General features: G+C 54.7%; 1 protein-coding gene across 6 annotated transcripts in view; it reads left to right on the top strand.

The window, feature by feature from the left end:
* Window positions 1–14,931, top strand: part of CFAP46 (cilia and flagella associated protein 46) — a 137,316-nt gene that overhangs the window by 121,160 nt on the left and 1,225 nt on the right. For 3 of the 6 annotated variants that reach the window (XM_024346698.3, XM_063782367.1, XM_024346699.3), the window contains 7 exons: window positions 9,780–9,850; window positions 10,021–10,081; window positions 10,155–10,190; window positions 10,513–10,615; window positions 11,593–11,705; window positions 13,457–13,538; window positions 13,999–14,079. In XM_024346698.3, coding sequence (XP_024202466.3) covers window positions 9,780–9,850; window positions 10,021–10,081; window positions 10,155–10,190; window positions 10,513–10,615; window positions 11,593–11,705; window positions 13,457–13,538; window positions 13,999–14,079 — 547 coding nt within the window. Of the gene's footprint in view, window positions 1–9,779; window positions 9,851–10,020; window positions 10,082–10,154; window positions 10,191–10,512; window positions 10,616–11,592; window positions 11,706–13,420; window positions 13,539–13,766; window positions 13,904–13,998; window positions 14,080–14,931 lie in introns of those variants that run through there. The other 3 variants (XR_010147079.1, XM_063782368.1, XM_024346702.3) reach the window with 2 other exon arrangements.

The raw sequence follows: 14,931 nt of genomic DNA, 5'->3' as shown, positions 1-14,931 counted from the left end.
TTGGATATAATTTTTATTGTTTATATGAATGACAAATGTCTTCTCTGTACCAGTTCTTTTCACTCTCTTAAATGGGTCTTTTGACGAACAAAATATTTTAATGTTATTATAGTCTAATTTATCAATCTTTTTCTTAATAGCTGGTGCTTTTAGCATGTTTTCTAAGCCACTTTGTTGAGGTGTGACCAGCATGTAAGAAGCTGTACATGCCTAACGTAGACCACTCAGTGAGTTTGTGGATGAGTGTGTCCACGAAGACATTATTGTGATCAGGCCATGCACGTGTTCATTGCCTCCCAAAGGCTCCTCCTGCCCCTTTATATTGCGTGTCTGTAGATGGTAAGAAATGCTAACATGAGCTCCACCCTCCCAGTGGGTTCTGAGCCCACAGTGCAGTGGACACACACAGCACACATCAGTGCACACAGCACACATCAGCACACACAGCACACATCAGTGCACACAGCACACACAGCACACATCAGCACACACACAGCACACATCAGCACACACACAGCACACATCAGCACACATCAGCACTCACACAGCACACATCAGTGCACACAGCACACATCAGTGCACACACAGCACACACACAGCACACATCAGCACACACACAGCACACACACAGCACACACAGCACACACACAGCACACATCAGCACACACAGCACACATCAGCACTCACACAGCACACATCAGCACTCACACAGCACACAGCACACACAGCACACATCAACACACACACAGCACACATCAGCACTCACACAGCACACATCAGCACACACAGCACACATCAGCACACATCAGCACACACACAGCACACATCAGCACACACACAGCACACATCAGCACACACAGCACACATCAGCGCACATACAGCACACACAGCACACACAGCACACATCAGCGCACACACAGCACACATCAGCACACACACAGCACACATCAGCACACACAGCACACATCAGCGCACATACAGCACACACAGCACACATCAGCGCACAGACAGCACACATCAGCACACACACAGCACACATCAGCACACACAGCACACATCAGCGCACATACAGCACACACAGCACACACAGCACACATCAGCACTCACACAGCACACATCAGCACACACAGCACACACAGCACACATCAGCACTCACACAGCACACAGCACACACAGCACACATCAGCACACACAGCACACACACAGCACACATCAGCACACACAGCACACATCAGCACACATCAGCACACACAGCACACATCAGCGCACATACAGCACACACAGCACACACAGCACACATCAGCGCACACACAGCACACATCACAGCACACACAGCACACACACAGCACACACAGCACACATCAGCACTCACACAGCACACATCAGCACACACACAGCACACACAGCACACACAGCACACACACAGCACACACAGCACACATCAGCACTCACACAGCACACATCAGCACTCACACAGCACACATCAGCACACATCAGCACACACAGCACACATCAGCGCACATACAGCACACACAGCACACACAGCACACATCAGCGCACACACAGCACACATCACCGCACACACAGCACACAGCACACACAGCACACACAGCACACACACAGCACACATCAGCACTCACACAGCACACAGCACACACAGCACACATCAGCACACACACAGCACACATCAGCACACACATCACACATCAGCACTCACACAGCACACATCAGTGCACACAGCACACATCAGTGCACACACAGCACACACACAGCACACATCAGCACACACACAGCACACATCAGCACACATCAGCACACACACAGCACACATCAGCACACACATCACACATCAGCACTCACACAGCACACATCAGTGCACACAGCACACATCAGTGCACACACAGCACACACACAGCACACATCAGCGCACACACAGCACACATCAGCGCACACACAGCACACATCAGCGCACATACAGCACACACAGCACACATCAGCGCACAAACAGCACACATCAGCACACACACAGCACACATCAGCACACACAGCACACATCAGCGCACATACAGCACACACAGCACACACAGCACACATCAGCACACACAGCACACATCAGCACTCACACAGCACACATCAGCACACACAGCACACAGCACACACAGCACACATCAGCACTCACACAGCACACAGCACACACAGCACACATCAGCACACACACAGCACACAGCACACACACAGCACACACAGCACACACAGCACACACACAGCACACATCAGCACACACAGCACACATCAGCACTCACACAGCACACATCAGCACACACACAGCACACATCAGCACACACAGCACACATCAGCACTCACACAGCACACATCAGCACACACAGCACACATCAGCACTCACACAGCACACATCAGCACACACACAGCACACATCAGCACACATACAGCACACACAGCACACACAGCACACACAGCACACACACAGCACACATCAGCACACACAGCACACATCAGCACTCACACAGCACACATCAGCACACACACAGCACACATCAGCACACACAGCACACATCAGCACTCACACAGCACACATCAGCACACACAGCACACATCAGCACTCACACAGCACACATCAGCACACACACAGCACACATCAGCACACATCAGCACACACAGCACACATCAGCGCACATACAGCACACACAGCACACACAGCACACATCAGCGCACACACAGCACACATCACCGCACACACAGCACACAGCACACACAGCACACACACAGCACACATCAGCACTCACACAGCACACAGCACACACAGCACACATCAGCACACACACAGCACACATCAGCACACACATCACACATCAGCACTCACACAGCACACATCAGTGCACACACAGCACACACACAGCACACATCAGCACACACACAGCACACATCAGCACACATCAGCACTCACACAGCACACAGCACACACAGCACACATCAGCATACACACAGCACACATCAGCACACACAGCACACATCAGCACTCACACAGCACACATCAGCACACACAGCACACATCAGCGCACATACAGCACACACAGCACACACAGCACACATCAGCGCACACACAGCACACATCACCGCACACACAGCACACATCAGCACACACAGCACACACAGCACACACACAGCACACATCAGCACTCACACAGCACACAGCACACACAGCACACATCAGCACACACACAGCACACATCAGCACTCACACAGCACACATCAGTGCACACAGCACACATCAGTGCACACACAGCACACATCAGCACACACACAGCACACATCAGCACACACAGCACACATCAGCACTCACACAGCACACATCAGCACTCACACAGCACACAGCACACACAGCACACATCAGCACTCACACAGCACACATCAGTGCACACAGCACACATCAGCGCACATACAGCACACACAGCACACATCAGCGCACACACAGCACACATCACCGCACACACAGCACACATCAGCACACACAGCACACATCAGCACTCACACAGCACACAGCACACACAGCACACACACAGCACACATCAGCACACACAGCACACATCAGCACACACAGCACACATCAGCACTCACACAGCACACAGCACACACAGCACACATCAGCACACACACAGCACACATCAGCACTCACACAGCACACATCAGCACTCACACAGCACACATCAGTGCACACAGCACACATCAGTGCACACACAGCACACACATAGCACACATCAGCACACACACAGCACACATCAGCACACACAGCACACATCAGCACTCACACAGCACACATCAGCACTCACACAGCACACAGCACACACAGCACACATCAGCATACACACAGCACACATCAGCACACACAGCACACATCAGCACTCACACAGCACACATCAGTGCACACAGCACACATCAGCACACACAGCACACATCAGCACACACAGCACACATCAGCACTCACACAGCACACATCAGCACACACAGCACACATCAGCACACACAGCACACATCAGCACTCACACAGCACACAGCACACACACAGCACACATCAGCGCACATACAGCACACACAGCACACACACAGCACACATCACCGCACACACAGCACACATCAGCACACACAGCACACACAGCACACACACAGCACACACAGCACACATCACCGCACACACAGCACACATCAGCACACACAGCACACATCAGCACACACAGCACACGTCAGTGCTCACACAGCACACATCAGCACTGTGTACCCTGTGCCCTGCGGGTCAGCGGAGGTTCCTCGTCCTGCACCACCAGGGCTTTGCACCCTGGGCCAGCACCTCTCACTCCCTCCCCCAGCCCCCGTCAGCCACCACTCACTCTGCTTCTGTGAGCTGCACTCTTAGATTCCTCATGTATATGGAATCATGCAGCCTCTGGCCTTCAGTGCCTGGCTTTTTTCACTTTGCGTGATGTCCTCAGGGTTCATCCATGTTGTTGCCAATGGCAGGATGTCATCTTGCTAAGGCTGAGACCTGCTCCGTCGTCACCTTTACGTGTCACCTTTTCATCAACCTGTTAGCCATTTTTATCTCTTCTTTAGAGAAATGTCCATTCAGGTCCTTGGCCCGTTCTTCGATTGGGTTGTTTGGTTTTTTACTATTGTATTATAGGAGTTCCTTATATACTTAGGCTATTGATCCCTTATCAAATATACAGTCTACATTCATTTTCTCCCACTCCATAGATCACTTTTGCATTATGTTATTTCCTTAGCCATACAGAAGCTTTTCAGTTTGATGTGATCTCATGTGTTTATTTCTGCTTGTGTTGCTTGTGATTTCAATGTCATATCCAAAAAATCATTGCCAAGACCCAATCAAGGAGCTTTTATCCTGTGTTTTCTTCTAGTAGTTTTATCGTTTCAGGTCTTACATTTAAGCCTTTAATCCATTTTGAGTTGGTTTTTGTAGATGGTGTAAGATAAGGCTCCAAACTCATTGTTTTGTGTGTGGATATTGGGTTACCCCAACACTGTTCATTGACAAGACCGTCATTTCCCCATTGTGTGTTCTTGGCACCTTTGTCAAATATCAATTGACCCTGAATGTGTGGGTTTATTTCTGGATTCTCCATTCTCTTCTATCGGGCCCAGTGTCTGCTTTTATACCAGTACCACATTGTTTTGATTACTATAGCTTTGTTGCATAATTTCAAGTCAGGTAATGTGATGCCACCAGCTTTGTTCTTGCTCAGGATTGCTTTGATTATTCAGGGTCTTTTGTGGCTCCTCATAAATTTTAGGATTGCTTTTCTATTTCTGTCAAAAATGCCATTGGAATTTTGATAGTGCATTGCATCTGTAGGCTTTGGGTAATATGGGCAATTAAAAAGATTAATTCTTCCAATCCATGAACACAGGATATCTTCTCATTTATTTATGTCTCCTTCAACTTGTTTCCTCAGTGTCTTACAGTTTCCAAGGCACAGATCTCTCACTTCATAGTTGAATTTATTCCTAAGTATTTTATTCATTCTGATGCTATTATAAATAGGGTGGTTTTCTTAATTTCTTAATCAGATAGTTCATTGTAATGTATAGTACTGATTTTAATGATAGTTCATTGTAATGTATAGAAATACTACTGATTTTTGTATGTTGATTTTGTGTCTTGCAACTTAATTTATTAGTTCTAACAGTTTTTTGGTAGAGTCTTTGAGGTCTTGTATATATAAGAGCTTGTTATCTGCAAACATAATTTCACATCTTTTTTTGTGTGTGCCTGTTCTTTCTTTCTTTTTTTAATTTTTTTTTTTTTTTTTTTTTTCTGGAGATGGAGTCTCACTCTGTCACCCAGGCTAGAGTGCAGTGGCGCAATCTCGGCTCACTGCAACCTTCAGCCTCCCGGGTTCAAGCAATTCTCCTGCCTCAGCCTCTCGAGTAGCTGGGATTACAGGTGCACACCACCATACCCAGCTAATTTTTGTAATTTTAGTAGAGACAGGGTTTGGCTATGTTGGTCAGGCTGGTCTCAAACTCCTGCCCTCAGGTGATCCACCCACCTCGGCCTCCCAAAGCGCTGGGATTACAGGCATGAACCACCGCACCTGGCCTGTTATTTCTCTTTCTTTCCCGACTGCTCTGGTGGGGACTTCCAGCGCTGTTTAAATAGTCAAGAGTGGGCTTCCTTGCCTTGTTTCTGATCTTAGGTGAAAGCTTTGTGCTTTTCACCGTTAGCTGTGGTTTGTCATCAGGTGTGTTCGGGGTTTTTAAAATCTTTCTTCACCTCATGATCATGAAAATATTCTCCAATGACATCCTCTAAATGCATCTTTTTTGTGTTCCACCTTTCACGTTTCCACCTAACTGCCATCCGAGATGGACTCTGTGGAGTGCGAAGTGGAGTTTAAGGTTTTTTCTACAAGGGGATCCAGCTGTCTGCACATCGCTTATTGAAACATCCTTCCCTTCCTCACTGCCCGGCGCGGCCACCACTGTCATGGCAGGGGCGGAAAAGGAAAGCAGCAGCCCAACTAGACGCTCCAGCAACGGTGTGGTTGGCAGGACACGGGCCGCCCGGGGTGCCTGTGAGCCTGCAACGTCGCGTGGTCCTGGGGCTTTGCAGATGCGATTCCAGACTTGAGACGATCCTCGGGATCTGGGTGGGCCCAGGTGATGAGAAAGCCCTCACACAAGAGAAGCAGGAGAAGGAGCCTGGGGGCTGCGCTGCCGAAGGTGAGGATGGAGGGTGTGGCCAGGAGCCAGGAGAGGATTCTCCCCGGAAGCCTCCAGGCAGAGCGCGGCCGACGCCGTCACTGTGACCCAGTGACCCCATTCGGACCTCCGACTCCCAGAACCGTCAGACAGGAAGCAGTGCCACATCAAGCCCGCGTTTTGTAGTAATTGGTTAACAGCAGCCACAGAAACTAACAGAACCCTCACCACAGAGTCACTGAAAGCCGGGCTGCCGGTGATCTAGAGCCTTGAGTGTCCTCAGCCACGAACCGCTGAGTCTGGGGCCGCCAGGTGTGGCCGCACCGCCGTAAAGCGCTAAGGGCACCACCAGAGAGTCGGTGTGCAAACTCCCAACAAATAGAGAAGGAAGAATGAATGAGGAAGACGAAGGGGCCGGTTACCTCAATCAAATCCAACAGCTGGTCATGGAGAAACAGGTAGAAAACCAGGACAAATAAAAATAAAGTAGTAAGATGGTAGAAGTTGGCCCATTTATGTCATATATCAAAAAAAGAAAATTGGCCAACCCTGCCAGTGAGAAGACACAGGAGATAAGAGGTGCCAGCCGCATGCCCTTTGCAGGAAGCACGCCCGTCACAAATGACCCCCACGTGATAAACCAAGAGAAGGGAAAATGAGTAAATATTTAAGAGTAACCCGGAGGGCTGGTGTCTGACTCTCAGAGGAAACAGACTTTAGAGCCAGGCATTATTAGGGACATGGACATCATGAGAATCGAAAGTTCGCCTCCTCAGAGGTATGAAATAGCCTCTAAATACAAAAAGCAATAAAAAGCAAAAACCGCGGGGTGCGGCCGTTGGCCAGCCCCGACGCTGGGAGATTTTACCACGCCTGGATTACTGACGGTCCAGACAAAGAGCAAAAACAGAGAGATTCAGGGCGACATAATTAACAATCTTGGCTTAATAGAGACATGGAACTCTGTGCCTCGAAAGTGGCGATTTGCAATCTTTTCAAGTATCCTGGGAATAATCACAAAATTGAGAAGCAAATCCCACTGCGCCTCAGACACAGGCAGACGGCCCGCATCTGAGGCCACAGCGTGATGAGGGTAGAAAGCAGTTCCCGAAGGCAGATTTTTTCCATCCTCGCACACTTGAAAATTCAACAGCACACTTTTAAATATCTCATGGGACTCAGAAGACATGAAATGATCATGGAAATGTCAAAAACTAGTGAGATGTTGCCAAACATAACTTAGAAGGTATTGCAGATGTAAATGCCAACGTCAGAATAGGAAAAGCGCCAGGAATTCAGAAGCTCAGCATCTGATTTAAGAAGTCAGAGTTGGCTGGGCACAATGGCTCACGCCTGTAATCCCAGAACTTTGGGAGGCCGAGGCGGGCGGATCACCCAAGGTCAGGAGATCGAGACCATCCTGGCTAACACGGTGAAACCCCGTCTCTACTAAAAATACACAAAATTAGCCGGGCGTGGTGGCGGGCGCTTGTAATCCCAGCTACTCGGGAGGCTGAGGCAGGAGAATGGTGTGAACCCGGGAGGTGGAGCTTGCAGTGAGCCGAGATTGCACCACTGCACTCCAGCCTGGGCGACAGAGTGAGACTCCGTCTCAAAAAAAAAAAAAAGAAGAAGTCAGAGCAAGGAGGCAGAATGATCCCAAGGTGAGCAGAGGAGAACATGCAGAAGACGCCAGGGAAACAGAGATGCCACAGAGAAGAGCAACCGAGAACACCAGAAACGGAAAGACACAGCGCTAATAATGCACCAGCGGCGACAGGAGAACACGGAAGTCTCCGAGCAACTTTGAATCAACATAGCAAAACCCCTGGGCAGCAAGGACAAAATACTAGGAGAAAACACCTTCAGATGCCAGGAAGAAAGCAAACCTGAGTAGTCTCATAACCAATAAAAAAGGACATCGATGGATTTGAGTCTTCCCACAAAAAATATGTTTTTCCATGTTTTCACTGAATTCTGCCAGACTGTCAAGAAACAGATCATGTCAGTGTTAGAGAAATCTCCCCAGTAATAGAAAAGTAGACAGCTCCTCCCATCCTTCCCTAGGCCAGCCTACCTCCTCCCAGACTGCCCCAGAACAGCACAAAAAATACGTAAAAAGATAAGCTGCCATCACTCAGTTCAGCTTTTCTCTTCCCTTCCTCCCCACTTCCTGGCGGGGTCTCGCTCTGTCACCCAGGCTGGAGTGCAGTGGCACAATCACGGCTCACTGCAGCCTCCACCTCCTGGGCTCAAGCAATCCTCCCACCTCGGCCTCCCAAAACACTGGGATTACAGGCATAAGCCACGTGCCCGGCCCCAGTTTAACCTTAAAACGTACAGATGTCCTAGAGGAACAGTGCAAGCATTTCAGTCAGCGCAGGGGAAAAGCATTTGATAAAATGCACACATTTACTTCGTGAGCCAGGAACCAAACGCAATGCCCCATCCTGATAAAGAAATCCATCAAAAGCTGGAGACAGCCTCCTTCTTAATGGGGATCCCTCAGAAGCAGCCTCTTTGAAGGCGGTCAGGCAGTGGGCCCCATGCGTGCGTCCATTCCGCTGTCTGCTGGAGGCCCCAGCATAGGCACACAGAAAGGAAAGTCGGGGGCAGAAACAGGAGGGAAGTGGCCATCCTTCCCAGGCACATGACTGTCTACTCAGAGCCTGCAAAAGAAAGTGTTCGTGTCGAAAGGGGCAGGTTGTAAATCCCTGTACAGAAGGCCCTGGAACCAGTGAGGGGCCCGGGCATGGCAGGCACACTGGTGAGTACCCAGTGGGGTGTGTGAATGGTCAGCCAGGTGGGCCTTGGAGCCTTTGGAGACTGGTTCTTTCTTGAGGACTTTCCCAACCCTGTGAACCTTTGCATTTCACAAGTTATTGCCACGTCAACTTTACACAAATTAAAACCGCTTGTTCTCACAACTTGTTTTTTTCATTGAAGTGAAATTTGCATAACATGAAATTAACCGACCGTGTGGCCGGAGGGCTGCCTCGAGCTGCTGCCAAACATCCCTGCCTCTTTCTTGTCTTCAACAGAAGGTGGCGTGAAAAAGGAGGGAAGAAGCAGAGACCCCAAAAAGAGAAGCCTAGCGAAGAAGGGCAGGAAGGTGGGTGGGGGCCTGCGGTAGGGGATCGGGCTGGTGGGCACAGCGGGAGGTCAGGCTCCCGGCCCCTGCACCTGCTGACCCTGGTCTGCGGTAGGGGGTCGGGCTGGTGGGCACAGCGGGAGGTCAGGCTCCCGGCCCCTGCACCTGCTGACCCTGGTCTGTGGTTGCAGGGCAGCATCCCCCGGACCATCCCCCCTGACTGCATCATAGTCGACTCAGACAACTTCAAGTGTATCCTTTGATGGGCCCCGGGGGGGCCCCAGACCCCGCCCTGTGCTCCCGTTTCTCCTTGACCGGGACCCAGTCGTCGTGGACCCATACGAGGAGGCCCAGGGCCCAGGTGGGTGCTGCACAGGGCTCCCCGTTCAGGCACACGCCAGCCTCGGGCCTCCTGCCATCCTGCAGTTGTGGGCAGCAACTGGTGCCCCACTCCTCGAGGCTCCAAAATCTGCATATGTGCTTGCCCCGTTTTGGCTGTAAATATTTTAATTTGTTGAGGTTTTCTCTCTGGCTAGCCTGGTTCTACCATCACCCCACTAGGGCATGGCAGGGCACTGATATATGCACCTGCATTCGCTGTGACCCCTCCCCAGGGACCCCGGCCCTGCACACCCGTGTCTGATGAAACACCGTGGTCTGTATCCACCCTGTTCTCCTTGCAGAAATGCTGACTCCTATCTCCATCACCCAAGACATTTTGGAAAGATTCCAAGACACATTCACGTCACGATGGGCGGGACATCTGGGAAGCAAGCACTTTCCCAGGTTCGGATCTGGGCTCCCAGGAGCCGTTTGCAGTGTGGCAGGTCTGGGGGTCCAGCGGGGAGCCACTGCCCCCCACCCCCGGCTCCCTGGGTCTGCCCTGCAAGTCCTGCCACGTACAGCATGCAATGCTGAGACAGACCCAGCTCCTTGAATCCTCATAGAGACTGGGCGAGGGGCACTGTTACCCCGCTTTACAGATGGCGACCTGGGGCCCCCAGGGTCACTGATAGCACACGGTCCAGCAGCAGGGGCTGCCTCTTCACCACCAGCACTGCAGCCCTCCAGAGACCACTCGCAGACTCTGCCCCCCAGATGCCCTTGGGGTTCCGTGGTCCAGAGGTGTCCAGAAGCAGCCAGCAGGGAACAGAGCAACCAGAGAGAGAGCACCACGGGTGGGAGGGGTCGTTCCATGTCACAGGCTCCATGCCAGGGGCGGGGCTGCAGGAGCAGGTGTGTGCAGGGGTGGGGCTGCAGGGGCAGGTGTGTGCAGGGGCGGGGCTACAGGGGCAGGTGTGTGCAGGGGTGGGGCTGCAGGGGCAGGTGTGTGCAGGGACAGGTGTGTGCAGAGGGTGGCACTGCAGGGGCAGGGCTGGGGTCCTGTATGGAAGGAGGGAACCCTAGTCTGGTCACTGTCTCCCATGCCTGGAGTACTGGGGGTGCCTTGACTTCCAGGTGCTGGGCCATTGGGAAAGCCCCTCCTAGCGTTTCCCACAGCGAGCCCCGCCCGAGTAGGGGTGTTCATTCCAGCGTAGAAGTCCATGCTCACTGTGGGTCCCCTTGACTAGGCTCCGCCGTGACCCCTGTGATCAGAGCACAGAGGAGGGAGGCGTGGGCATTAGGAACACGAAAGAAAGTTCAGTTTAATGCACAAATGGGACAGGCGTGGACCACACAGGATGTGGCAGCTTTAAGAACGCATGGTGGGGTCTGGTACAGGTGCATGGGCACTGTTGACCAGCGCTCTCCTCTCTCTGCAGCCAGGCCCAGTGGGAGCAGGCCCTGGGCAGCTGCAGCGGTTTCTTCTTCTATGGAATGGAGAGCTTCCTGTCCCATGTATTAGTGGAGAGATTGGTCGCCATGAACTTGCAAGGTGAGAGGTGTCCCCTCAGCACCCCCTCCCCCGCGGGCACAGGACAAACCCGCCTGAGGGCAGAGCAGGGCCACTGTCACCTGCTGGTGCTGCCCCCACCCCCTGTGGCCGCAGCCCCCTCCTGCCCCCCACCCTCTGTGACTGCAGGCCCCTCCTGTCTGCAGGTGGACGACCTCTACCCACCCCTGAACCCCCTGCCTGGCCCACACAGAGGTGGCAGCCACAGGGGCTTCTGGCCCTCCCGCCCTTCATTTCCGAGTGCCCCCACTCCGCCCAGCCCAGCTTTTCAGACCTGGCAGGAGTCAGTGCTGGGCCCAGGAGCCCAGGAAGGCTGGGGTGGGCTCAGGACCGCGCTGGTCACGGCCCCTCCTTCAGGGCCTCTAGTCTCATCGTGGGCACTCGGGACCTTGCCTTCCCCTTCGCCGTCCACTAGCCGTGGAGGGGCTGCCAGGTGTGGTCCTGCCATGCCCGGCACAGTGACACCCCAGCCAGCTCCAGCACGGGGGGCTTTTGGCAGGAGGTGGGGATGGCAGGGCAGGCTGGGGGCGTGGCATCAGCACAGCACACACGTAGGGGTACGTCACCCCGTCACACGCCACGGCCCGAGGGTGGTGCTGATGGAGACAGCAGGCGCAGCCACTCGGACACCGCAGGGCGAGCGGTCAGGAGGCAGGCATGGCTCAGCCTTGTGCCGAGGCCGCCCCTCTGACTCAACGTCCTGTGGCTGCAGCCCCACCAGGACGCCCCCTGTGCAGGGCCAGCCCACTTGCCGTGACCTTCTCTGATGGGGCTGCTGATGGCCCCACTGTGTGGGGTTGACAGGAGTCTTTTAGGGACCCGGGAGTTGCTGTGCCCCCCATGAGGGGTGTGGGCCCTGTTGATGGAGTGGAGCAGGTGTGTGGACACTTGTCCTGTGGCATCTGGCACCCAGGGCCTGCACTTGGGTGGGGCCAAGCAGGACCCCCACTCTGCTCTGCAAGCCTGGGCCTTGGCCATCAGAGGTGCTGGAAGCCCATCCCAGGTGGAGTTAGAAATGGGCCTCTTTGAAAGTTGAATTCCAACTGAGGCAGTGAGTAAAGTAGAAGAGGCCTCGCCAGGGCTCCCCCAACTCCCCAGCAGCCTCGGCCTCACGCAGCTGGACAGCCTGTCTGCGGGAACGGCCAGGCTGCGAGTGGAAGTGGGCAGCGCCCAGGGTTGCACTGGCCCCCGATCCCTGCTTCCGTGGAGGACCCAGGCCAGGGTGACCAACTCATGCCCAGTGCCCGAGGCTCCCCTGCATCCCAGGAGCCTGCCATGTCTCCACTACACAGGGACATGTGGCCCCCTCACATCAGCCCCCAGTCAGTGCTGCCCCCCAGCAGCCTGTCCCTCCGTCGTTGGGGAGGGCTCCACCTCATACACCTCATTCATGTGGGGTGCCAGGGCATCCAGGCATGGTGGGGGCGCCGAGATGCCCTCCAGGGCAGAGGAGGCTGGGGGAGCCCAGGTGGGCTTCCCACCACTTCCTGTTGCCCGGCACAGTCGCCAGGAGGAGGCTGTGAAGGGGTCTGGGCTCCTGAGGCTGGCGAGGTCCACTGTGGCCAGGGGGTCCCTGGAAAAAACCTGACGGTCATGAGGTCGGAGCCCGGAGCTGAGTGGCCAGCGTGCCATGCCCTGCCGCGCCCTTGGGGCACAGGCCCCACCTGCCCACACCCCATCCCCACTCCCCATGTCAGGCCAAGGCTGCTGAGCTGCCCTTCCCGTCCCGGCAGAGTGCCAGGTGGCAGTCCTGCTGGACCTGGCGCGGTCCTACCAGAGCTTGAAGAGGCACATGGAGAGCGCGGAGCACAGGAGGTGCCTGGCTGCCTGGAACGGGTGGGCGGGGGTGCTGAGGATGGAGAGGTCAGACAGACGGGCGTGGGACCCACAAGGGAGCAGGGACCTGGGGTCGGGTTTCAGGAACGGTGAGAGCTGTTGGGGTGCACATGCGTTCCAGCAGTTGGCGAGGTGTGGCTGTGCATGGGGAGGGGGACGGCTCAGCCGGGCCCCTGGCACCAGCCCACGGGAGCCGGGTCCCCACAGCGCCTCACAGCTGTCCCTGGAGGAGCCCGTTGAGGCGGCCATCCTGCTGAGCCTGGTGGGCGTCAAGAGCATCCTGGCAAACCAGTGGCCGACGCTGCTGCAGGACAACGCGCTGCGGGCCAGCGTCTTATGGGAAAGTGCGTGGGCCCCTGGCATCCCGGGCCTGTCCCACAATCCTTCAGCAAGGCTGCCAGGGTGTCCATGCCCTCCTGAGGGGACGCTTCTCCCCTAGATCTGTTGGCCGTTGGGAAGCCGATTGGAGAAACGGTGCGTCTCCTTCAGAAGATGAGTGGCGACGAGGCGGTGAACCAAGGTAAGGGAGGGGCGGCCTGCACCCCGCGGCCTTCAGCACCCTCTGCAGCCGCTGCCCGTGGGGCACGTGCACCGCACAGCCCTGCAGGGACAGGTATCTCCGCTTCTCCGTGGGGGAACTGGGACTCCAGACGTTAACTAGGAGCCGGAAAGAGGGAGGGCTTGTTCTTGCCTGGAAGTTGCCTGCGTCTCTGTACCGCCCCAGTCCCCGACCGTGGCGCGACCCTCGGCAGTGACGGCCCACAGTGCCACGTGGCTCCAGAACCCAGAGGGAAAGCATCACGGTTCCTCGTTGACAGCTCCAGTCACACAATCCCCACGAGCCCAGGGGCTGTCTGGGAACCAGTGGGAAATCCAGGTGGCAGCTGTGCCTGGCCCCCTCCCCAAGCAAGGACTCCTAGGGGGCCGACAGCTTGTACCACAGTGCCCGACGGCCCCTTGATATGACCAGGAGTCCCGGCCCAGGAAGAGGCCTCCCGGAAGAGGAATGCATGGGTTGAGGGGTGTGTCCCATTGGCGTCCTGGAGAGCAGCCTGCCTGTCACGTGGCATCCAGCGCCCGTCCCTCTCTTGGCCTCACAGGGGAAAAGTTGGGAAGGGGCACGGGACATGGTCTGTTCTCAAACACGGACAGGCGGAACCCCACCCAGCAGTCCTTCAGAGTCAGCAAAACCCTCCTGCCACGGTGAGGTGGGAGGAGCCACAAAGGAGCTTCCCGGGACCCCGGGGAGGAGCCACAGAGGAGCTTCCCGGGACCCTGAGTTGAGGCGCTCAGCGGTGCACGGAGGGGGTGGTCTGCCCTGACTAAGAAGGCTTCCCCCAGAGGCCTTCAGTGTCCACCGCTCACCAGGAGT

Source organism: Pan troglodytes, chromosome 8 (assembly GCF_028858775.2).
Source record: "Pan troglodytes isolate AG18354 chromosome 8, NHGRI_mPanTro3-v2.0_pri, whole genome shotgun sequence".
Lineage (NCBI taxonomy): Eukaryota > Metazoa > Chordata > Mammalia > Primates > Hominidae > Pan > Pan troglodytes.
The sequence above is the reverse complement of the archived record's forward strand: the minus strand, read 5'-3'. Positions and strand labels throughout refer to the sequence as shown.